The 26,510-nt window shown below is 40.3% G+C and overlaps 1 protein-coding gene across 1 annotated transcript; it reads right to left on the bottom strand.

Annotated features, from left to right (window-relative positions):
- Window positions 1-1,931: 1,931 nt before the first annotated feature.
- Window positions 1,932-26,103, bottom strand: UGT8 (UDP glycosyltransferase 8; the record flags this gene model as incomplete). Its single annotated transcript, XM_082482377.1, has 5 exons — window positions 1,932-2,692; window positions 4,333-4,552; window positions 6,000-6,076; window positions 8,591-8,733; window positions 25,282-26,103. The coding sequence occupies 5 exons, from the start codon at window positions 26,101-26,103 to the stop codon at window positions 2,329-2,331; spliced, it is 1,626 nt and encodes a 541-aa protein (XP_082338503.1). The 3' UTR covers window positions 1,932-2,328.
- Between the last annotated feature and the right edge of the window lie 407 nt (window positions 26,104-26,510).

Here is a 26,510-nt window from a genome sequence, read left to right as displayed (position 1 = left end):
AAACTTTTAGCTTTGCTTGCTTTCTAAGAAATGGGTATAACAACACATACAGGAAAAATACAGGAACCCTCACATAAACTTTAAAAAATTTAAACTGCCCTAAACCAAGAAATCTGGTTAAGCATTCCACCTTTCAATTGATTCAATGCTCCTACCGGAAAGAGATCTACATTCACAAAATACAGTAGCTTTTCATTTCAAATACGTATCATGCATCATGGTACATACGGAAAAAAAAGAATTTGTGTATCCTAATAAGCATCCACATTAATATACACTCAGAGACACTGCGTACTTTAAAATAAGCAGCATTCATTTGAACGAAAATATACTTCCAACAACAGAATTTCTCTATTAAATCCATGTTTATTGCTTAAGTTTTATCACAGTGGAGATTAAATTATGCTTAATCATCCGGTCAGTGCTTTTGTACCTTCTTCAATGCCAAAAAAAACACATTTAAACCAAGTCATTCATACACTCGAAGTCTTATTACCATCCCACCATTCATCGCCTCTGTGTGCTCCTTTAGTCGCCACAAACTGCAAGATTGTAAAAAGATATAGCTAATAGGCTTATTTATAATACCATTTTCTTCAAGTATTCAGAAAGCAGTACAAGTAGCTGTACTGTATATTAGAAACATATCTGTACTGTTATTTATTGCTATAGGATAGAGGCTCCTGATGGAATGATAGTGAAATATTGCATCACTGTGTATGAAGATGATCTCAGCATCCTGCAACCGTTACAACTCTTCCCATGTTAGTGAACAACACCAGGTAAATGGGTTTCTTTCCTTTCTCTTTCCGGCATGGGATTTCAAACTACAAATAAATAAAGCATACACTCACAACATGTGTAGTGCAAATTCCAAGTAAACAGAATGACATGGAAATAAAGTCATAGTTGCCAACTCTGGTTCCGCAGGGCAGTTATGATTTTATGCCCAGTGCCCTGCATCCCCGCCCTCGGTGCACGCCACCGCCAGCGTCCCATGTCGGCGACAATGATTGAAAGAGATTGTTGCAGGGAGGGCCCGTAGCAAGGGAAGGAAGGTGGGGGAAGAGACGACCAGCTCTGCAAACCTCCCAGCTCGGGTGGCCAGGCTTCACCCCACACCTCCCGTTGCACCTCGGGAGGAAGGCTGGGCACCCACCCGGGGAGCAGCCTGCCATCCCACATCCAAGAATTCGTTATTGGCAACTATGCGAAACATGGATTGCGTGGCCCAGACTAATAGAAGGTAATTTTTTTTTCCAGATACAACCATTGAAAGAGAACATCTACAACATTGCGATTTAGAAAGAACTTAATGAGAATTAATAGGAAAGACATTCAACTTTGGGGTGGGGGGGTGGGGGCACTTGCTGTTTGGTTTTTAAACAACCCCCAAGTAGCAGTTTGATTCTACACAGCTCTGGGCCATTACAAAACCTGCATTAAGCACAGGGCTAAATGTTCTTTTGTTGTTGTTGTTGTTGGTTGTTTCATTTATTTTTCTTAATTATGCAAATCTACTTCCCACACAGCCATATTTTAAACTGAAACAGAAGTCCCTAATATTTTCATGGTATAAATTATATATGCAGAGAAAAGCAACAAATAAAATTTTGTATAAATTAAAAAGTTAAGACATATTGTAGACTTGCTCAAGACCCTTTTCTCCAAAGTACTGGTAGTGAGCAGAAGAGTCATGCAGCTTACCGGTAAAACGAGTATATATTTTTGCCATTTTTCCTTCAGTGCTTATTTTAAGATATAATTTTTTTTTTTTTATGTCTGTGTTCTCAGTCCACAACTTGCTATTTCTTGTGCAATGACTGGGAAAAAAAAAATTTTTTTTAACACCATTTTTACACAACATGTTGAACCTTCAACAAAAGAAACACAGAACTAGCACTAAAGTTCTCTCAGCTAAAAGATGGATATATTAAAATAATAAAAAAATAAAAGGAAAAAACCCTCTGCAAATAAAAAGAAACCTCTCCTCATTTGGGACACACATATTTAGCTTTTGAAAACTGAAAATTCATAAATACGGTCATTGAAAAACTTTAGAGAATTAAGGCTTCTAAAAACTTCCGTGCCAAAATAATCTCTCTGCATCAGTATTAAGAATAAAATATTTTCCATTTTAGGTTGTGCTTGCTTTTTTTTTTTTTAAAGACTTTTCTTAGTTCTGTATAATTTTGTCACATAATATTACATACTGAAGGGGAGTGTTAGAACTGCTTATTGAGGTTTTAAGTAGTTGTTAGACTAAGTTACAGCGATAAAATTCGATTACTGATCTGATTCATTACTACTTTACATGGGGCGGTTGGCTCATTTCACCTTTTTTTCATGCTTAATGTGACCATTTCTTCTATACTTGCCATTTGGTATCCCATTCTGGTAATGTCCATTAACAGCGCTATGTTCATCATTTGACCAAAGATGTTTGCTTTGTTTGCGAATAAATTTTGTTATCCTGGCCAAAACATAATAAAGTAAGGCAGCACCCACTAGTACAACAAAGGCAATATCCAGTAAGAAATACTGATATAAAGAGATGCTGTAAACAGCGGCACGTAGATGTTGGGCTCCGTTGTGACGGAGGATGTAATTAATCCAGTATACAGTCCGGTTAACAGGGTGACCAGGTTGGTCTTTGTGAATCTCAGACAGCCTCTGGGCCCGCTGCCGGTAGCTGCGGGGAAGAAAAAGAAAGACAAGGGAAGAAAGGAAAAATCATCGTCAACGCTCTGAGCAAGGCAAGCCTGCAAACACGTAAATATATTTCAGCCTCTTCGGATCAAAGAACATATTACCGCAGGATTCTTGCGACCACCAGCATGCAGAGGGCTAGACACAGCAGTTAATCTGTCTTTATGTCAGTCCTTACAGCTCATTGATGAAGAATGACCAGAAAAGCAGACCTGCATGTGAGGAAAGGCAGAAATCCACCCTCCAGCAAAGCGATGAAGAGTCAAGCCGACCTGCTGCTAGAGGCGAATCTTGTCTAATCCAAAACGAATCCTATTGATTGAGATGCATTTTCCCTTCCCGCTGTAAAGCGGCAATATACCCTGTCTAACACACCACTCATTTATGTTATTGTGCAACTGAATTACTAGAGAAACACAGAACAAAGCGAGAAACTCATTTTTGATTATTGCGCAACAGATTATTTCTGCTTGGGTCCAGAGATCAGCCTAAAACTTTTTATTTTTCTCAATGGGCCATCGCTCCAGCAGCCAATCCTGTCGAATCCCTTCTCTCCCCCCTCACCGCAGCTGCAGAGTCAACAGGTTATTTCTGCAGGACTTGCCTTTCTACTAAGGCTAACTGCACAAGGGAAAGGTGATGCAACTGATGTTATCAAGATCTCTTTAGTGACATTCTCAAATGCTGTGGTTTTGCTGCTCACTCCTTGCAGGTTTCTCCTTTCCCAAGGCAAGTGTCACTTAAAGACTTTGTTCCCATGAAAGCAAGAAGCATCGTCAGCACCATGCTCCAAAACTACAGTTAACCCAATACAATAAACCGCCAGCTAACGCGTCGTTATTTTTCATCTGGAGATGATCTGAACATCAATGTTTAAAATGGATTCGGAACAAACTTGTAAAGTGACTCTCCTTGCACTTTAACATCCCTGAGCAAATTTGTTCGCTGGAATTAGAGAGAGTTATGAAACCCAGTTCATGGGCTTCTACTTATTCCACCTGAGTAACAAAAAAAAGTTTACAAAGAACAGACTGGAGTCCTCATACTCATAATTTTTTAGAATATTGTCATTGCAAGAAACACAAATGACCTTCCTGGCCCTAAGAGAGGTATTACTGGCCAGAACAGGAAAAACATTATTTTTATTTTTTAAATCAAATCATGGGACTTCAGAAAAAAGAGTCACTCTTTCTGAATACATCCATACTTTTAGCTACAATCCAAACATGCCGCCCTGCAGTCCGATAGGTAGATTTTGCTTCAGGCCCCGTAGGCAGCACAACAGGCAGACTGCTAAATACGGAGCAATCAAGATACACCAGAAGAGACTTTGGTCTGCAGCAGGGAATAAGTCAGGACAGGTTTGTTTCTATAACCTTTCTGCCCTTCACATGGCAACTGTCACAAAATTTTGGTACGCCGAGCAACGAGCTTTGCACCTACACAGAAACCTGATTGAGTAATCTTGTGAAATGGGACAACCATCCAAAGACTTGCCCCAACTGTACACACAAATAAACCCCAACATGTGTTTTCTTCCCTTGCACTAAGGTTCTGTGTACACCTATTTATCCCATAACAATAGCTTAAAATAAAAGCAAGAAACAACCGCTCATTCCATACCTGGGATCATTAATAACTTTTACTAGGGCTTCATACAGTTCGCTCTCAGTGACGGTCTTCCAGTTCAACAATATTCCCATGCCTTTGGCCTGCACACGAGTCATAGTATCATAATGGTCTCCAAACAGGGGAATCCCCACCACCGGGACCCCATGGTACATGGTTTCAAAAATGCTGTTCAAGCCCCCATGACTAAGGAAAGCTTTAATGTTAGAGTGACCTGAAAACAGAAGAGGCATGACAATTAAAAAAATGCATTTACATCTCCTCAATGTAAAATTATTGAAGCAACAGGGTACAACACATTTGTCACCATGTTTCTATGGCTGCAATTCAGGAAGGCAAAAATGAACGCAATTTCTTCTGAAGTTCTCTTCCTTAAACCCACTCTGCTGAAATTTCACGTGCATTAGGCCGATGCAAAGAAAATTCTCACGTATACAAGTTGTGCAAAATTATTAATGGAGTAATTAATGTACATTGTTTACTCCTGAGTAGCTGCAGGTGGTGACTAACCAGTTTAGCAGTACAAATGAGCCAGGGAGAGAGCGTTTTTCCTCATTATTCATATGAAATACAAGCTAATTAACAAGAGGACAACTGAGGTTACATTCTCTCTAAAGCTTCACATGCCTTACTTCAGGCTAGCAAAATCTGACAATAATGATAACAACCTTATGTAATGGAAAAATGAGACTGCCTCAGAGCAATTTAGTAACCAAAACAAATCTACCTGCTTTAAAAGTCATTTGCCTAATCACCACATTATAATAAATACTCCAGCCGACATGCACACACTGAAGCACACGCATGCTTAACGCGTTCATCAGCACCCATTGTAGCTGTTTTGCAAACACAAATGCTTAAGTATCCCAGAGACAACCATAAATATTCTGTGGCCCCTCAGATCTGCAATGTATTCGGCCACCCTTTGACAGGAAATGAAGGGAAAAAAATAAAATACATTGACTCTAACATAGTCTTTACCAAAAGATGGAAGAATACCCAGTTTCACCTCTGCACCTGAGAACCCAGAGAACCTCAGGTTAGTTAAACAAAGTTTATTGTCAGCTTGTAACACATGCCCAAGCTCTCTTAGAGCTTTATTTGGAGAAAATAATTGTGTGTATGTATACAGCTGTATGTACAGACCCCTAAGATTTGTTTTGATGCAATGTGAACAAGTTTTGTATTCTCAGTTTTATGACTTTTCCATAGAGAGACCAGTGAACACCATATCATGCTTTTTCGTAACAGAGAAATTAACAGTTACAGTCATTGGTTCCCTAAAATAGCAGATTCAAGAAAATTCCTACTTATTTATCTTTTATTATTTTTTTCCTCAAACCATATAATTCCCATAAGACACTTGCCAAAAAAATTTCCCCACTTATTAGGCCAAACAGTCTTTGGAACAACTATGTCCTTCTCCACACAATTAACTTAAGGAAAAAAATGGACTTAGTACTAGGGAAAGATAATTAACATCAGAAAAGTGTTTGATTTCATCATCGTGAAATTCTGTTGAATTCTATATTCTTGTTCTACAACTTCATTGCAGAAGTCATCCTAGATTTATAATGACTGCTAATTCAGTAGAATATTGTTGGAAGAGCAACCTGAACCCGAGTGAGAATAAGTGATATATGATCAACATAGATACTCACCAAGGAGGTCGTTTTGTGGTAACCATTCTATAAGCTTTGTATTATTGCCTAAATTCCTTGGTTTGTTTCCTGAAAACCTAAAACAATAAAATCAAATTTAAGCCAAATTATCAAGACATTCAAAATCAATAAAGCAGAGAATCAACCCGAATGACCCGTGAGCCCTAAGCAGATCTCCAGTTACATGGGGATCCTGTTTATTCACTATTGCAAGAAAACAAAACAGGCTCAACCAAAATGCTCTAAATAGCCAATAACTTCCAACTTCGTTTTTTAATCACTCAGTTTCCTTGCAACGTGGCTTGAAGTGCAATGTTTTTTATTAACAGAATGGCAACACAGTCCTTTCTCAAACCACATATAACTCTTACCACTGTGAATGGCAGGAGATTTTATACCCTCTCTACAGGTCCGAGTCCACTGCTTTACTGAAAACTCTGGCTGGTTCTAGACAAAATAACTCCACCAAGAACATCCCATCAGCACACAAATAATAATCCCTACCATCAACACAAGGCATTCCCTTTCAGTTGGCCAGTTTCCTGTAGCTCTTGATAATCAACACTGTCTTATTTTAAAAGGAGTTACTAATACCAGGAAGGGAAAGGCTGACAGCTCAGCTTATAAGGCAAAAAGCTATTGATGAAAAGTTTGGGATCAGACTGTGATACAAGGGTTTTGGGTTTTTCCTTAATTGCTCAACTGCCTGAAACCCAATAGCAACAGCTTGCCTACCTGAGGTCTGGAAAAGTTCAGCCCATAAAATACGGGCTCAAAGTACAAACTGATTTACATATTAATGTTATATGCAGTTAATATAGAAAGTTAAATATATGCTAAACAGAAAAGAAAGAGGGGAAAAGTTACCAGTGACTACTAGAGGATAGAACTGTTTTGTGATAGCTCCACACAACTTAAAAATATTCTGGTTAGAGAGAATTATAACCGTAACTTCATAAAGAATTACCTACATATTCCCAATTAAGCAAGCCATACAGCTTTACAACTGACTTCTTTATGTTGAAAAAAAGCCTACGTTATTTATGCTAACTTATAAAAAAAGCAAATAAACTATGTTACAGGTTTGGGCTCTAACTAGTACTCTATAATCAAAAGTGTATAAAGACCTACAAAGTTTTTCTTGATTTAGCATTGTGACATAAGACTGCCAAGCAGTACTACCTTTCCCATTTTCAGAAATATCTAGTATAACCACCACCTGTGTCCAACACAGACCATAGGTCAATGATATGAAGAACAATATAATTTATATTTAGGTATTTAACTACGGATCTTAAGTTCCCACTGAGGTGACTGAAAGCCACTTGCTCAGCTCTCACAAAGACCACGTCTTACACCTAGTCTCAGGGACATCTTCCCATTCCACAAACCATAATGGAAAGAAACAGCAGGTGATCTCCCTTATCCAAAAAGTCATTCAGCAGATAGATTGCACATAACAAAACTAGAATAAAACAACAAACATAAAAATGCATTGGTAACAAAATACTAGCGTGGAAGGTTAATCTTGAAAAAAGGCTTCAACTGAAAATCTTGCTTTTGCGTTAAAAACATTATCCCCAAGAAAAATCCATTAAAATTTATTTATTTTGTGGATACTTCAACATTCTAGGGAGAACATGATAAAAGGATAAACCAAAAGAAAAGCAGTAGCTCAACTGGGACTAATAATTAATTACAAGCCAAGCAGTGGGGCAGGCTTCATTAGAAACAAACGTATAGCAGCTCTTCTCAAACAAACTGACAAGATATTTACTACAACTACCAAAGGTTCTGTGCCATGGCCTGAAGAGTTTCCATTTTCCTGTTCATTAGTAGGGGTCACTATTCCAATTACACACAGCAACAAAAACAGTCCCTAAGAGATAGCGGGGAACGGGACACTACACAGATTGTTGATACAGCTCCGAAAGCGCAGCAGGGACAGCAGTCAAATTGTGACACTGATTATTTGGAAACCAATGGTTCACATGAACTCCTCTGAATTATATTCCAGAGTGACGCTCCATGTGAAGCAGAGCTGACTAAATAGTTCTTGGATTTTTACACAGTAAGTTGAGAGCACCACTCAAGACTGTTTTAGAGCCGAGAAAGCTTATTACTGGTTCTGATTTTTATTCCTGCAGATTTTTTTTTCCTCTGATTTCTCATAGAAACAGACAAGTGAGAAGAACGATTATGAAAGCCCAAAATAACGAGGAAAAGGAAAGATAAAGAAGAAAGAAAACCTAGGATTAAATCAGCAGGATGTCATTCTTGCTCCCCAGGGTGGCTTCTTTATCAGAAACGATGACTCTGTGTCACAAGTGTTGTAACCTCAAGACTCTTTTCACTGTCCCCAGTCCTTCTAGGATATAAACTCAGCATAGGAGTACAACCTATGCCTTATTCTGCCACAAAATTATTGCTCCTCTGTATTACCAGGGGACTGCAAGATTTCCACAAAAAACATCTTTCAAGAGAGTCAGGTCCCCCGTGTCATCCAGACTCTCTCAACTTCAGCTTCTGCAACTCTACATCAAGATGGCACAACAGGAATCAACCCCGAGTACCTCTGTCATTGCACTTACCTCCAAATAACTCTCTGAGGCAGCCTCGCCAGAGCATGGGCTAACTTATTTGCTATATCTTCGGACAGGTATTTCACTCCAGCTCCAAACGAGACGAGGACAAAGCCATTTTCGTTAGCACCATTCACCCATGTTTGGAGATCCTGTTAAAGTGAAAATTTTACATTGGTCACTGCAGAAGCATAGGTAAACAACAGAAATAGATTAAATAAACATTGCTTAGGAAGAACAGTTGTCAGTCCCTCTGTTACTTCACAAGCCGAGTTTCCAAAGTCAAACATTTTAGAAATCACTAAGTACAATGACTCAATGATTCAGAATTCACAGTACAGGCTACAAACAGCAAAATTCTTCTGGCTTTAACTTCTGTATTAACAACCATTTTCATAAAATAGTTTGTGTCCTTTCTTAACTAATCCGTTGACACACATTCACAAGTTAACACATTTTAACTCAGCAAAATACAGAGATCTGTCTCATAGTATCAGCCTGGAAGTACAGCACAGGAAATACATGAATGAAGTCTGGGACTTAAGTGTGCGGTTTCTAGCCTTAAAGAAAGTGAGAGTACTTCAAAAGGGTTGGTTTTCTTTCATTTCTATAAAGAAATAAACACAACTTGAAAGAAGCCAGAGCTTCAAAAAACACATGCAGTTTCCACTGCTCCAGTATTTCACAGAGCAAGGAACAACACTGCACCTGTAGGCTGGATGTCCCTCTTTCTTGGACCTATATACTTTATCTTAGACCTAACTGTGTGCCTCTTCCACAGCAAGTTAGCGGTATTACACAAATATAACAAAGGCCAAAGCCCTTTGCATCCTTAAGCTCATTCCCCTCCTGCAATTACTCTGATATTACTATAATTATTTCCAATACAACTGTTGGCAGCAGAAACTCAAAAGTTATAACACCAACATATAGCATATGTCAGTGCCAAGGAAAAACTACTATTTCCCAGGATATGGTTTAATTCTGGTCTCACCAAATTCAAGCATAAGCCTGCTCAACACCAGCACAGCAACAGGAAACAAGCAAAAGAAAAATTAAAGAGCCTTGTTCACAATGTGCCTCTTGTCCTGGTAATAAATAGCAGGCCAGACAGGAACAGAATAATGCTGTGCTATCATATCTGAGCACAAAACCACAAAAGCTACCACAAAAACCAGCAGGCACAATAAAGACATGCACGTTACACTGGGGTTTGTACACTACTGTCCACCATGCAGTGAAAAAGGAATTTCCATCTTCACTAAAATCCACACTTTCATTTGTCTTCATCCTTCCTTTTCCAGTGTACTTTTCCGTTTTTTTCCCACATCTGTGGAAGGAGGGGGAAGAAGGGAAAGAAGGCGAAGGGTCTGCGACCTGCCTCGAAGCCGAATTTTTATTATGGGCTGAACTTCTGACATGAGAGTTTCCAAGTGGTTTTGTGATTTATTTAGAGTTTGTCCTTGAATTTTACTTAAGGACCTAAGGCACACCGCAAATGTAATCGTATTATAGTCACTCTTACTTAGTGCTTCAACTAGTTACATCTTGAACCATTTCCTGTCTGTTGTTTAAAGCTAAATAGAAAATAACCTTTTCTGGGCTCTAGGACAAACCATTCTGAAAAGCAATCAAGTACTGTGCTGTAAAAGACAGCTCTCTGCCCATTTGTGACATTCAATCAAGTTGTATTGTGAGAGCTGAAGTCGCCTGTTACAAGGTAGTTTTCCTCCCACAGCTGGAAGAAGCCCAACATTCACAGGCCCTCATCTTCCTAGGACACTCACCCACCCTGATACCTGCTGGATGGGCAGAGAACTGGAGGTTTCTGGAGTGCCTTCTTGATGACATCTCCATGACACTGGTGCTCAAGAAGCCAACAAGTGGAGACACTCTGCTGGACTTCATACATGCAAACAAGGAAGACTTTGTCTGGGATGCAAAGCTCAGGGGCAGCCTTGGCTGCAGCAACCATGAGATGGAAGAGTTCAGGATACTGAGGACGAGGAAGACAACAGCAGCATCTCCTAAACTTGAACTAACTTGGACCTCTCCAAAGACCTGCTTCAAAAAACTCCCATGGGATACAGCCCTGGAGAGGAGAGGGGTTCAGGAGAGCTGACTGATATTCAAGCATCACAGCCTCCAAGCTCAAGCATGGTCCATGCTGATGAGGAGGGAATTAAGGCAGGAGAATAAAAAAAGGACTCCTGGCAAGACTCAGATGCAAAAAGGAAGCATACCGGAGGTAGTAAAAGGGATATGTGAGCTGAGGGGAATATACAGGCACTGCCGAAGCTTGCAGGGATGGGGTTTGGAAAGCCAAAGCCCATTTGCAGCTGAATCTGGTAAGGGACATGAAGGGCAGCAAGGTACACGAGCAGTAAAAGGAAGACCAGGGGAAGCATGAGCCCACTGCTGAATGGGACAGAGGACCTGGTGAAAAAGAAAAAAAAATACGATAAAGGCTGAGGTGCTTAATGGTTTCTTCATCTCAGCCTTTACTGGTAAGGCTGGCCTTTAGCAATCCCAGGTACCTCAGACCAGAGGCAAAGTCTGGAGCAAGGAAGACCTACCCTCAGTAGAAGATCAGGCTAGGCTGCTTTTAAATGAACTGGACACGCACAAGTTTATGGGACCTGATAGGAAGCACCCAGAAGTGCCAGTAGGCCACCAGGAGCTGGCCAATGTCACTGCAAGGCCGTTCTTGTTCAGGGCAATTAAAGAGATTCCTGTGGACTTGGGAAAAAAAAAAAAAAATACAAAAAACAAGCATCAATTGCATTTTGATGAAGAATGATCCAGGGAATGGGCTGCTCAGCCTCACCTTGATCCCTGGAAGGTGATGGAGCAAATAATCCCGGAGGTCATTGCCACACGTATTAAGGAAAACATGAATGAAGCAGTCAGCATGAATTTATGTAGGAAAAAGTCAGCATGATCAACCTGATAGCCTTCCACAGTGAGAAAACTGGCTCAATGAATGAGGTGAGAGCAGTAGGTGTTATTTACCTCAACCTAAGGGTTTCAGCACTGCCTCCCAGACAAACCAGTGAGGTCCTGGCTACACAAATGGACAGTGAGGTGGGACTGGAAACTGGCTAAACTGCAGGGCTTTAATGGTTGTGACCAGCGGCACAAAGTCTAACTGGAGGGATGTTTGCTTTTTAATAAGGACAAAACCAGGATAACTGGCACTACTGCTCAAATATTTCTCATTCAGCATTTGGAAGTCCTACCTGTGATTACTTATTCTTGGTCAGACGCGTGGTTTCTGCTGCTAGAGCTCAGTCTGTTCTAGCTGAGGAATGGCTCCCAAGGCTACTGCTCCTCTGTGCTTAATTAGAAATTCTGTGAGACTTCACAACTCCAATGTATTCACATAATAAGAATTAAACATCATCATGTATACACAGAGAAGGTATAAAATATTTCTTTACAGTAGAATTTCTAAAATAGCGTTAAAAAAAATCCCCATGTATAACAACAAATAGCTATTAAGTACTTAGAATTTCATGTAGGGGGCGAAGGAAAGGAAATTTACCATGTACCATGGAATTAGTCACTCTACAAACAGGCTTTTGCATTTCATTGTTGTGCAATAGCAGAGCAACCTGCTTCGTGTTATTATGGCTGATTTCATAGCCAAACCTTTGTAACCCTTCCCTTTGAAGGTAATTCCACTGCTTCAGTGGAACATAACATGAACTTAAAATCTTGGCAGGTAAGACATGATGCTGCAATCAGACTCAAAAGATGAAACTTGTTTGCTATATCAAATGGGATTACATAAAAAAATAAAAATCAACAGAATACAGACTGCTTCATTTTGTATAAACTGAAGCTTATTATCTGAGTGCTCCCTCTCCCGACCCACTTCCTAAGTGCAGAAATACAACAAATGCACACTCATAAGCTTTCAAGCTGGGATCCAAGCAACAGAAGTTCGCACAGAAAGATTTTAATTAACTTCAGAAAGCAAGCATGTTTCCCCTACAGACAGGTCCACGCAAGGAAGAGACAAGTGAAATGAGGTTTGCCAGGCCACAAGTTGCTCAGGTGCCAATCAACTCTGATCCAACATGTACATAATGATTAACACATGTGCAAGAGGCAGGGACTTGGCTCAGACAGAACAGCCGCCTACATGGCTACCATGGGCTTCCAGACTAGAGCTGGATGATGCCTGGCCAACCCACATCAGAAGCAAAGGAACATGAAGCTGTCCTCTAGGTTTCTTTTAGGATGCTAAGTTAGAAAGAATATGACTCTGATTCCTCCCACAATCAGGGTTAAAATTGTCCTGTGCCAACCTTGAGAAGATCCGAAAGATCCACTCAGCTTGTTGTATTTTGACATCAACTGAAAGGTTCTTCACACACACACACACACTCAAATTAGTCCTAATTTTACTTAAGATTTACCTCATGCTGGCAGTAAGAGGAATCACTTGCCTGGCTTCTGATCTGCAGCCCCTTTCTAATCTGCTCTCACAGAGGGGTGCTGGAGATCAGTACTGTGCATGGGCTGCAGAAAATGAACTACAGGCTTCTCAGGACAAGGGTTGTCCTTGCATACACCTGTGTAATGCCTGGCATAACACAGCCTTAATTAAATGGGATCACTAAGCATTGCTAAAAATGCAAGAGTTAGATAAAAATCAGGAAATGAAGAAGGTGGGACTTACACTGCCTCCTTGTAATGCTCCATAAGTTCATGACCTGGAGGAGTCTGTTGTTCTCAGGTTCCTTTAACTTATTATTTCTCCTGATTTTAGTACAGACTTTCTAAACCAAAGATGTAGTGAAACCAAATCCAAGTGAGTGGCATTCACAGGTCTTTGGTTGCAAGATAGACCTGAACGTCCTGGTACAATTAGCTGGGCCACAACACAAAGGCTCGGTATTTTCTTGTACTTTCTCTGTTCTTTACATGGCACACAAGGTATAGAAGTGATACTCACAGTAGAGAAAAAGCAGGCTATGATCTTGGCACATGAAATAGACTAAATACTTCTTCAGCATTATTATTATGGCTCTCTACATCACTTAATTTGTGCATATACATTCCTGATGTATACTTTAGGAAGGGCACTGCAGTGACTGTGATGCACGACGCACAGTGCAAAATACAAGCTTTGAGCGATTCTCACAAAATCTGAATGGTGGAAGAGAACACACTGATGCTGCAAGACGATTTTGTTTGCCTACAATTTCAGCATATCTAGCCAGTATAGCCTTTAGTCACCTTCCTTCCTTTCCATTCATTAAGGCCCTACTAGCCCTAACACCCCAAGTACCAGTTCTCAATGAAACCAGCACTCCAACACTGTACAGTACAAAGTTTCACAGTCACCTAGGCTCATCCCCTATGAATTCACCCCTTTCTTTTTCTTAAATCCACTTACACTTTTGACCTCCGGCACATTCTGTCTTCCTGATCTAATTACACACCATATGAAAACACTGAGTCAGGATGAGTCATTAGAGCTGCCTTCATTAAAAGCAGTGTTCCCTGTTTGGGCAGCATTTTACACCTCCTTACTCACAGCAGGAAAGCAATCTCCTTTTGCCCAGTTTAATGACGTTCAGGTTCACTGTAAATTCAGCACGATTTTTTTTTTTAATGTAAGGAAAGGATACTTAATATTTGAAGTAACAACTTTTGAGGTCTAAACCTACAGTAAAGGTCTGGGGAAGGGGGTTATTACATGACGAGCGGCATTACTGAGCCTTCTTCAAATTCTTGAAACTTCAACGGAACACAGAAGTGAGAAGGAAATAACTTTGACTTTTGCAGTTATTTCAAACTTTATACATGCATCATAAAGACAAGCACTTCTTTAAATGGTTCTCTTTCAGTGGCTGTAACAGCACCTGATCACTTTTTTTTCCCCCAAATAAAAGCATTTTCAGTTTTTGTTGTGTAGAAAGAAAAACTCTTGCCTCAATGCCTTGAAGTCCTAGCATAGCCAGCAGACAACACTCCTTTAGTGAGGCTACCCTGCAAACTTGACAAACTGAACAGCAGCTTAGAAACAGAGACCTGGCTTTCCCCTTCTAAGCGAGGAAGCAAACCTCAATTGTAACACCCAAACCTTGATGAACATGCAAGTAAAATTTTCAACAGAATTTCTGAAAAAATGTAGATGAGGCACTCTCATTGCTTGTAGTTAAAGCATTAAAAAAGTAATTATTCTTCTTTGTAAGTTTACACTGAAAACAAGCTGACATTAACGAAAGACTGGACACTTAGGCACATACCGTGATTTTCCAGAAATTTTAAGACACTTAAACATAGCTGAAAAGTCTGGGATTGGTGAGGTATTCGCAAAACTGACTTGAGTGAGAGAGGCTGTTTTCTCCAGGCTCTCTCAACAGTCAGTGGAGAGGCTCATCCAGAGGATAAATTTGAGCACCTAACAGCTAGATATATCACTGCCTTCTTGCCCACCCTATCTCCTCATCAGGCACAGTACGATCGCAGATGAGGTTAGCCCATGTGAAAGACAACCTGTCAAGTCTACTATAGCGCATGTTCAGTTTCTGAACTGAATTGTGAACTACGTTTTCTACCTGAAGTTTGGTTTTCATCCAGTTATAGCTTTATATACATTCCCAACAATACATCATCTAATACATACATTAATTACCATTTCCATTTAAGTGATTTAAAAAAAAAAATAAAAATCAATGCATGCTAAGGGATGAAATGCTTAAGGGAGCCCCAATTACAATACCGTGCCAAACTGTCAGGCCTCTGCCCGTTTTCACGTTACATTCCGTGCAAATGCATATTCCTTGGGCAAATTAGTAGAAGAGTATAAGATTGAAATGATAAACTTTCTTTTGAAGCTCCCTACCTGTTCATTCATATATCTAGTTTCACTTATGTTGACTGACTGATCCTGGCACACTGAGTCCCTGTGGAGGTACCAGTTCATCTTCAACCGTATTCCACATCAGATGTGTTTCTAAACCCTTTTAGTGAGTGATAATTAAACACACTTACAGGTCTCAGAGATCCAGCACTTGCACAGACCAGGCAAAGATTGTCAGACAGCTGCTATTCCCTCCCTTCCTTCCTTCCCTAGGCAGGGAGCTTTCACATGGATGCGCACTGGCCTCGTGGCCATTTCACCCCTCTCAGAAATCACACACTTGTTTTTAGAATGCTGCCCCGAGTTTGTCATACACACTGTTCACAGGCTGCCTAAACTGGATTCTCCTTTGTCAATGTGGGTGATAGTCACTGCACTCAGAGCTCAGCACAGGAGCAGACATTACAACCTTGCCTTGTTCTCTTTTCCAAGTTTGGTTGCCTATGAATAATGATTTCTGTGTGACACTATGTTACTAAGAGTGAAGGTTTTTGAGTATCTCCTGGTCTTTTACCGAGGTTCTCCCTGGGCTTGCATAGGGAGAATAAGCACTTATTGCTTGATGCTGTACTATAGGCGCGAGGGGGGGGGGGAGAAGGAAGAATAAAAAAATAAATCTTTTTACCATTCTTAGACAGGAATGCTATTGTGCCGACCCTACTATGTGAGCTTTGTTCTGTTTGATTTTCTAATTAGCTATTCTTAGCAGGCTTAGATGCTAAATGCACAGCTGTGACTATACAGTGAGGACCCAGCTGGCAGTAACCAGTGGTGCCTAATACTGAGCTTTGTTTCAGATAAACAAAGTACACAAATACAAACATAACCGGGTTTAATATCCGAAGCTTTCCCTGTTCAGCTGCTCGATTCAAATGTGTAATAGCACAAATGTCTGTTCTTTGAATATGGTTGCAAACCACCATTCCCCAATGGAGAGCACAGGCATACTATGCAACTTCTACTACAAAATGCTGCTCAGAGTAGACAAAACCAGATCTATTTCAAAATAAATAAATAAGAAGCCACATGAAGTGATCTTTAGAAAGGAGATATTCACTGATAAATAAACAGAAAGGTACACAGACCATTTTTATTAGTATCCTTATCTTTTCTGGCATCTTCTAAATAGTACTTCTCCCATGTGAAGTATTTAAATCCTGTATTAATACATTTTAAATCTCATTTCAAATTTTACCAAAAAACAGCGCTTCGCATAGGCAGTTAAAGGTCATATAGATGCCACTATACATCCTTTACCATCACTGAACAAACACGGTCCTATCATATAATCTGAAAGTTATTTTATAACATGTCAGTCTACAGCAACCCCAGAGAAACCCCATCGCTTTAGGCAAAGTATGCTGTTCGCATTTACTTGCCACAAATTTGTAAGTCAGTTTAAAAAAACAGCATGGGTTTGTTGTTTTGTTTGTTTGTTTGTTTGTTTTTTTACTTGCTCCAACAAGCAAAAAACACAGGACACCACCCGACCGCACAAAGCAGAGGATGGCTTGCACCTCCCTGACTCAACACATCCAGCTGCCTTCTGCTGACTCAGCCGAACATCTCTGCATCCGTAGCGTGTATGTCACACTCTGAAGGTTATTTTTCCACTAACTAAATTCCTGCCTTGTAAAAGCAATGGCCATGAGGCAAACACGCTCATCCCATTTTATCAGGGTTTGCTCCTTTTCATATCATCAGGCTCAGTCAGTTCAATTAACAGCAGCCACGCTACTCCCCGCCAGGACAAGATCCTTCCCCACCCCACCATTTCCCTCCGGATTAACTGCATGTTAATTGTTCTCTTTCCTCGAGTACAAGGTGCTGTCACCAACCTCCTCTCTGTTGCAAACTCATAACTAAATTTATTTTTGCTGGTCCTTCCCCCTCTCCTCTCCATTTATTCTGCTGTCTGAACTCAAATTGAAACTTCTAAAAATGAAGCAGAAAAGACACAGTATTTGTAAAGTCTCCGTAAGTTTATGTCTTGTCTTCCTAGATATACTGATGTTGGCTGACCTAAGCCATGCAGTATTAAGGTGCTGATAAATCTCATTCTATTAATGAGATCTACTATACACAAAATCCATACAGTTAACATTCACATTATTTTTTCCTATTTTGTAGTTCATATTAGCATAGAGTAAGATAATTCCAAAACCAATACGTTGTAGGCATTAAAAAAACATATTTAGATTACGGTATTAGACTAAATTCCTTTATTTTCTTGCCGGTTAAAGTCATACTAACACTCTCAGTTGGGAAACAAACTGATCTGAACTGTTTTTTATTGGGACCCCAAGCGCTAGTAAGTGCACTGTCGTCACATATCAATCTAACAACGCTGTCGATAAAGTGCTGCTTCAATATTAGACAGAGATTCAGTCCTGTTGAAACACAGGCTTTTTCCTCATGTTTCTCACTAATTACTTGGTAGACATACTGTGTATTTGGCTTATCAAAAAGCACTGGGGGAGCGATTGTCTTTAAAGCCTTACCATGTTTTCCCATGTCTAAAATGCTGCATTTTCTTGTCCCTGACCTCTACTGCCTTTTCCCATTTAACATCCAACACTGAAAGAATGTTTAAGTCCATTTAACTTTAAAGAGTAATGAAATTCAGACTCAAAAACGCAGGCAAGAAATATGGTACCGCAAGCCTTTGTCTCTTCTCCTCTATCTCAGCCCTCTCTAGAGTTACAGGCATATCCAATGAAGCCTCCGAGAATATGGTCTACCTAGAGGTCAACCAGAAAACTGCCGCGCAAGTACTTCCCTGATGCAACACACTCTGTCAAAAATCCATTACTCACCGGACCTTTGGCAAGCACCCTGGGAAAGCAACCTTGCCTTTCAAATGAATGGGAGGTAATTGAAAATAAGCAGCTTGCCCTTCAACAGAGGTTATTAAAATCTCTGCATAGAATAGCAGGTGCAACAGAGGTGGCCTCAAATCCAGGATTCAAATTAAAAAACCTTGTTGATGTTACCCCAGAGCCAATATTCTGTTAAAAAGACAGCAAAAACAACATTCACTTTCCTAAGCATGCAACCCCATCATGTAACTTGCAAGCATACACAGAAAAGTTTGATTGTTAAATGTAAATATAAACCAAGGTTTTGCCAATCCTCCTACATTTTCAGTAGCTGCATATGTAGCAGAAAAGCCGAACATGTAACAGTTAAGAAAAGACAGTTTTAAGTACAGAGACTGTTTTTACTTACTCCATCAATAGAACATCAGGTCAAATTAAATTGCAACAAATACAGAAAAAGAAAATTGAAAACAAGCTGAATTTTAAATCCAGACCTCTGCATTACAGATACTGACATATAGCCCCATCCATAAATCCACATTATAAACTAATTTAAGTGGGAAATTTTGTCGTTCATTGTTCCAGTATGACACCTGTGCTCTATGGATGGTAGGAGATAGAATTCTAACCCACAGCTTTGATTTAATAACGGTAAGTTCTTCATTTCCTTTTCAGATAAAATGGCTTTTCTTTCTCCCTAGAGCCTACCTCCTCCCTTCTCTCTTTTTTTAACGTTTATAAATATATACATATACACATACATATGCATCTATTGTGTGTATACACATGTAGATATATACGCATACATAATATACATATATTTTTATATATATTTTAAACAGGCCATCAGTTATCACCCCTTCGTTAATACACTTAAGATCAGCTGTTTTCTGAGCCTGTGTTTTAGTGATCAGATCTCACATCCGTCAGTAAGACCTCACTAATCTCTTCTGCTTCAAATGACAGATGCTTTTTTAGGCAGAGAAGCTGAAGATACATTACTGATTTTCCCAGCACTTTTCAGAAGGTCAGATAACAGGTGCTTGAAGCCACACCACTGCCTCCTGAAATGAGCCCTGCATCTTTTGCGGTGTCTTACACTATACAGGTAGATGCTGAATCACATATTAATTTAAATTGCAGCAGTATAGCAGGAATAAACATGGTTCTTCAGCCTAGCCATACCAGAGCATCTGAGCGCAAAGACGATGGCAGTTTTATGACTGTGGGTACCTGAAGAGCTCAGGCAAGGATTACTTATGTAGCAAAAGAGCAGTTGTTGGGGGGGAAGTCGCTTTATGTGGAAATATATTTCAGAGCCAAAATACACAATCATGTGGGTCCGCACAGAATTTACACAGTGCCCCATAATCTCTATCATCCTTAAACGACTTTTTGCCTCCCCAGCTGACAATCACATGCATTTTAAAACAGCTTTAGAATTGCTTATCACCAGAAATTTACTGTCAAAAGTAGCTCTATAAGAACTATTCCCCAGACTTCAAAAAAAAAAAATCATATAATGATAGTGCTAAACCATGTGCAAAAGTCAACTGCTACAGTCTGGAAGAGCTTATAAACACTGTCCTTGAATTTGAATGAAGGAGAAAAATCTGATCTAAGGAATAAAATGTCCCTTTATTCTTAATCCACCTAATTTTAAAGATAATAAAGATCAGCTAACACACACCTAGTAAACATAAAGTTGTCAGCAAGACTCAAAAAACCCCAACAACTTTTTAGTGAAGATATATCAAAGCCACCGATTTGTTATCTAGATCTATATAACAACAAGATTAGATAAGAGATCTACAGGGAGGAGCAAGTAAGTTACTGCAATTATTATTTGTTGACAGCTAGGGCTGAAAGGACAGCTTCTACTTCTGAAACATGTACACCCTCCTTTGTAGCATAAATTTAGTTTACTCAGGTACAGAGAATAATAAAAAAAATTGTCATTTGTTTCTCTTTTCCTATTGAGGACAAACAGACTTCAGTCCAAAGTACCACCTCAAGATCAGCTTTAAAAAAAAAAAGCACTGTGTTACACAGAGGTAGCTATGAAGCTTTAAAAACTGTGCAGATAAGAAAAAGAAGCAGCTCAACTTACAATCTACGGTGTTGCATTGTTTTGGTTTGTGATTTTTTATTTTTGTAAACACTGCCACACATTCAAGGACAACTGTATCCAAACTGCAGGATCCAACCCATGTCCAAATGCACCTTATGTCATGGAGTAGTTGATGGAAAGGAATCCTTTTGAAATGCTGTTCAGCTGCTTTTCTTGAAGGGAAGCCACTGATTCTTTCCAGTGCCCTCTGCCCCCTCCTCACCAGGGACTGGGTATTTCCCAAGGCAGCTGCTTGTGGCATCCATCACATTTCTACCCTGATTCAAGGACTTATCTTATCAGGCTGATTAACACCTACCTACGTATCAACCTAGTCACAAGCTCTAAGTGCCACAGCAGAGGTTTCCCCATTATTCCTTAAAACGTGTGTTACTTCAAAAAGCCAGCTTCATTCAGCTTTGCAGGATCCCTCTGGCGAAGAGTAACACGACAGAGGCAGAGAAGCCTTTTACTTTCTAACAGCCGCTGCCAGTTATCTGGAAAATACTACCAGCTAACACCATACACTTAATAGTTTAAGTCAGTGATGAGCTTAAAGACATGATATTTAGTTTGTCACTAACTTTTGATCTTTTAAGGCTAATCCTGCTTGCACTGTCCTCTACGCAATTCAAAATACACTTTTTGGAGTTAACAGGACTCTTTCCCACGCGCATGTAAGATTTTATTCACTTACAGGTAATGGGTGCAGCTACATTAACCATCTCCTTGTCTTTTACAGAACACTATGCAAGAAGCACTTTCTAAATCCATGCATTTTAACCACTGAGAATAGCACATTAGGTACCACAGAAGACAACTCCTAACTGTGCGGTGTCCATCGCCGACGCTGAGCTTTGTGAAGCAATGACCACCAGCACAAAACACAGTGACAAAAGCTATGCTCAGCTTCATTCACCAGCAGCAGGGATCAGAAGAGCCATCCTCAAGAATTTGAGTCACTGACTGACATATTGCTTCTCCGTAAAGGAGAAGACTAACCCCTCTACGCTGAGGAGAAAGCTCCCACCTGCCTGTGCCATGCCGCAAGGTGCTGCAGGGAGCCAGGCAGAGCTGTGACCTCCAAAGGACCCGCTGCTCTCCTCGCTGGCTCTTGGCTCCCGCTCCTCAGCACGCTGATCACTGCAACCGCACCGAGGGACACTGCGCCAAGCACAGACCAACATCAGGGCACTGCCTTAGAGGAACAGGAAAAAAAAAAAAAAAAAAAAGAGAGGATTGAAGCCTGGCAAGGGCTTCCCAAGGCATCTGGGCAGGCTGCATCCCGAAGGCACATTTGCAGTTTGTGTACCACAGCCCGGTGCAGCACATTGCAGCCATAATTACTATAGAGCTCAGCAGCAGCTAAAAATCACGCCCACCACATGAGCTACCTGCAAGATCAGCCATGCCATTTTCTGATCATACTTGGATACAGCCTGGTACGGCCAGTTGCCTTCACGGGTGACACATGAAACGTACAGCTAACATACAGTCCCTGCAGGGACTGCAGCCTGCCTATACCTGAGCACCCTGTCAGCACAGCAGAGGCTCTGCATTTACACTGTGCAGCCTCCAGCAGCTTGAATTTGGCTATATCCACTGTGGTCCCCAAGCTGAGCGCTCCCCCATGGAGCACATCACTTAAAGGCCAAATGCTGCTAGAGACCCTTATGCCTCTTACCAGACACCAGCAAGCATTTGATTGGCAGGTAAAATAAAGCTTCCAGCTTAACATCCTCCAAAATAAAATTAGTTTACCTGCAGTAAAAATACTCTACCTGAATGCAGTAAGCAGGGATGACTGGGGTATTTACAAAACCCTTCATTGCCCTGAACCAAAATATTAACATAGATGGGACAGGGACAGAGCAAGAGCAAGGTTTGTTTCCCCACACACCTACACTGATATGACACAGATATTCAGCACTCCCTGCTATGTGCTACCTTTAAAGCTGTGTTTTTCTAGCTTTTCTTTGAAGAAAGTTTAAGGCTAACACAGGCGCAGACTCCAAGCAACCACAAAACAGAGCTACCACATATCCTCAAATTAAACAACAGCCATCCTGAAACAGTTTAAAAGGATTTGACCTTCGTCTCCTCTTCAATTGTTTAATTATTACTCTCTGCCTTTTCTTTTTTGAAGACAGTACTTATTAGCAGAAAACCACAGCTTTTCAGTTATATGTAGGAATTCTGATTTGGTTAAATAAACTACTTTTTCCTTTTTTCACACCCCCACCTTCCACACACACACCACCCCCAAAATAACAAGCTATCTGCCAACAAGACAGTGGTGCCACTGCTGAGGTGCCTGGGTATTTTATGTCCCGCAGTTATTTTGGAGTTGAAAAAACAATACGGATTTTTTTCCTAATACTTTTCTACCTAAAAAAGTGAACTAGCCTGCTTATAAGAAGTTTTAGAGAATGTAAGAGACCTGAATGGTTTGTAATAGTCGCTTAAATTCACCTGCTAAAGCTGTTCTCTCCAGCCACATGCCCCTCTCTGATGATCATCTTTAGGCAGGAACATCACTTTCGTTTACGAGACATCTCCTGAAGCATCACCATTTCCCACCCAGCACAGAAACATGAACCAGCTCTGTTTCTGGCTTACCTTAACACACCAGGCTAAAAGCTGCAGAAAATAAATTAGCAAAGGCTCCTGCCTTAGAGATGCTGTAATAGATGAAAGCAGTCACAGCATCAGCTATCCAATTTTAATCTGCCAGAATAAAGCAACAGTTATTAATTTTATGTAACTGTTCATTAAAAACAAACTGATTGCCCAATAATTTAGCTAAAATACATACTACAGTTGACCATTTTTAACAGTTCAGGCATGGACAAACTATATATGAGATGAACTCACTTTGTCTCTCCTGCTTTCTGTCAAGTCCCACACTTAGAACACTGTAAGAATGAATTGCCCAATAAAACTGAAGAGAAGGTAAATAACGTCTCATTTCACAAATAATTAAGGGGGGTTTCCCCCCACTGTAATAAGTAATTGCCAAGCATGTACTCTACCTACAGGTCTATTTCAAGGTCAGTGTCAGTCTGGTTATATTAAACATTTTCCTCATTGTTCCACCTTCTTGCATCGTAAAATATTGTAACAGGTTAAAAATCTGTGGTTCCAGAGTAAATTTACAAAGTACACAGAAATATATTCTCAAAAGGCTCTGTCCAAGTATATACTTATGTATTTGTGTACAAATACCTATATCTATACACACATACATCCCTGTAGCAAAACACTGAAAGAAAAATGCTCCTTTCATTTTCTTCCACTATTTTATAGCAAAGAAAGTATCTGCTTTTGAGGACAGTTAATTTTTTACTCTAAAGACCAATCTACAGAGGTAAAAAAAAATAGACAATGTTGACGTAGTGCCTAAATCTATCAAAGACATTTTTCTTCTTACAGAATGAGAAAATACTGGTTTGGAAAATGAAGAAACTCAATCCAGCCAGCAAGTTCTTCCTGGAGAGAATAGGGCTGGAATTTGTTTAGAGAGCACAGGGCTACTTTCTGTCTGCTTTCTCAGGATATCTGTGCAGCCTGATGCTTTCTAAACACAAACACATAAATGTACACACGGGAAGAACCAGACAGAAGCAGCGCTATTATGGTCATCTCTGATGACACCTTGAAGAACAGACAACAGTATCCACTGCAATATAATCACTACCGTTTTCACACTGCAATGCAAATGCCTGCTCTCATTCAGCTTAGACCACTTAACATTGGACAAGGGAAATAAAAAAAAAAAAAAAAAAAAAAAGAGGGAATTGGTTAATTGGTTCAGCACTCCACATCCTGCAGCCCAAATCAGATAACTGGCTGATGTTTTCCGAGTTGGTGAAAGAAGGTACTGCAAAGTCAAGACACTACCAACAGTGCAAAGAATAAAACAAAACAAAAGACCCTGCCTTCCACAACCAGTTTTCAAGCTAAAACAGATGAAAAGTGGGCCTGGCAGTTTTCGTGCAAAAAACAAAGGCTGAATGAGGCACTTTTAGAAGCAAACTGTTGAGCGCTGCAGGTCTACCTAGTTATCACCCGGTCAGAAGTGTCCATTAATCATCCTCTCCAAGATCTATTTGTTTACATATAAATAAATAGAAGTGCAAAAGTCATGGTTTTCTGTGACATTTTGTTCTGTCTGTCACTCACCATTGTGTTGCTGAACAGAGGTATTCTTGGATATCAAGTATCAAAGATCACATGGTACACTGAAGTAATCAAACTTAATTATTAATCTGTGCAGCCAGGATTTCTGGAATCAATCCAGTTACTCTCGCTATTTCAGTCTGACATTCGGTACGTGATGGCCAATAAGCGTACAGTAAAAATTCATATCCGAGTGCAGTAGTGGTGCCACTTATGTCAACTCACATCTCCATTTCTTGGCCCACACACAATCTCTTCATTCTTGTATCCACCCAGTTTTAAAGACATTTTTACCCACCAAATCAAGAGAAGCAAACTCTCCATAAAAACACTAATACCGTGAAATTAGGTAGTATAACCTATCAGCAGACTTCTTTAAGTATTAATAGTATTCATCCTTTCTCCCTTCTTTTCATTTTAACCTATACTCGGTTAAGAGTTACAGATGTAATTTCCAAGACAGCATGCACTGTTTTTTCCTCTACGTTAAGCACCTGACTCAAAAGCAACATACATCCTGCAACCATAAAAGGCTCATTTTGATGAGTTTGTCTGCTAGTTCCCCTCACCACCACCCCAAGCTGCTTCCAGTGACATCAAGGGTGTATTTCACCAAGCAGCAACAATAGACAAAGATCCCACTGGGAATTCACTCATGATACGAGGTCAACCAGATACCACAGAAATTACTGTAAAGCTCAGCAAACCTTACTTCTGGCAGAGGGCTGGCCGGTTTGGTTAGGATTCCTCCCACATAAACAACGTTGGGAAGAGTGGGTCTTGGAAACTCCAGTGCTACATCAGTACAAAGCATCCACAGGCTGGATCCGTGAACTAAGTCGTACATAGACCGTTCTGGCAGAACCTTGTGTTTCTGCATTATCCTTTCATATTTTGGCAGAACCAAAAAACTGACTCCAAATCTTGAAATAAGATAAACAACAGTATTTTTAATCCTCTCAAATAGGTTCATGTGATCTGTGAGCAACGAGTTAAATTCTGGAACGTAAGACAGAGGAGCTGGAGCACCCACTTCTGCTGGATACCAGAGGCCAGTGGAAAAGACGGCGTATTTAACCCCTAAAAGATGAGCTATAACAAATCCACACATCTCATTGGGATCTACCAGGAGCAGGTCAAATTTTTCCTGTTTCAGGGCACGCATGAGGTTTCGGTTGCCAACAATCATGTCGCAGTTCTTGGAATAGTGGTCCAGGATATCGAACAGTTCGAGGGCCGTCAGTCTCCCAGAGAAGATACTCCTCATCTTGGACTGGAGAAAATCATCAGAAGTGCTGCTGTTAAAGATCCCTGGGTAGCGCTGAAGTCTATAGTGATTAGATGGAGGAATCTCTCTGCCCTCAGAGAGGAGAAACACTGTCTGGTGACCTTGGTCATGCAAGGCTGAGGCCAGAGTCTTGAAAATATAAAGATGGCTTTCAAACATAATTGGCGGCACAACAACGATTTTGGCAGCCCTCGCTATCCCGACAGCGCTCCACAGGAGAATGAAAGCTGGAGTGTACGGCTTCATAGCTGAAATGAGAAATAAAAGCATTACATCAACAGCAAACAGGTTGGTATTCTACCTGGGAATTTAAAAAAAAAATTATTATATGGTTGTCCCATGAAAGCTAATCACATCTCCCTGTTTCAAAGAGGTCTTTGCAGTAGTCACAGGGAAAGAAGATAGCTACTTGGCTTCAGAGTGCATTTGGTAGCGCTCGGTTTCCAGCGAGATCTGCCTTTTCCCCTTCCATCTGGCATTAAGGGTAGACAAGAGACTTCTTCCAACTCAGATACCACTACAGCACCTGCACTAAGTGGCAGGAAAGCCAACTGAGACAATGAGGTTGGTACCCTCCATGGAGATACTGCATGTGCCACTTCAGAATTACATATGCCATCCAACAGTTGTAAGATCTTGAAGTCAGCTGTAAG

The sequence above is a fragment of the Vanellus vanellus genome, assembly GCF_965231255.1.
Source record: "Vanellus vanellus genome assembly, chromosome: 4".
In the NCBI taxonomy this organism is placed as follows: Eukaryota; Metazoa; Chordata; class Aves; order Charadriiformes; family Charadriidae; genus Vanellus; species Vanellus vanellus.
Note: the sequence above shows the minus strand (reverse complement) of the source record. Positions and strands in the feature narration are given on the sequence as shown.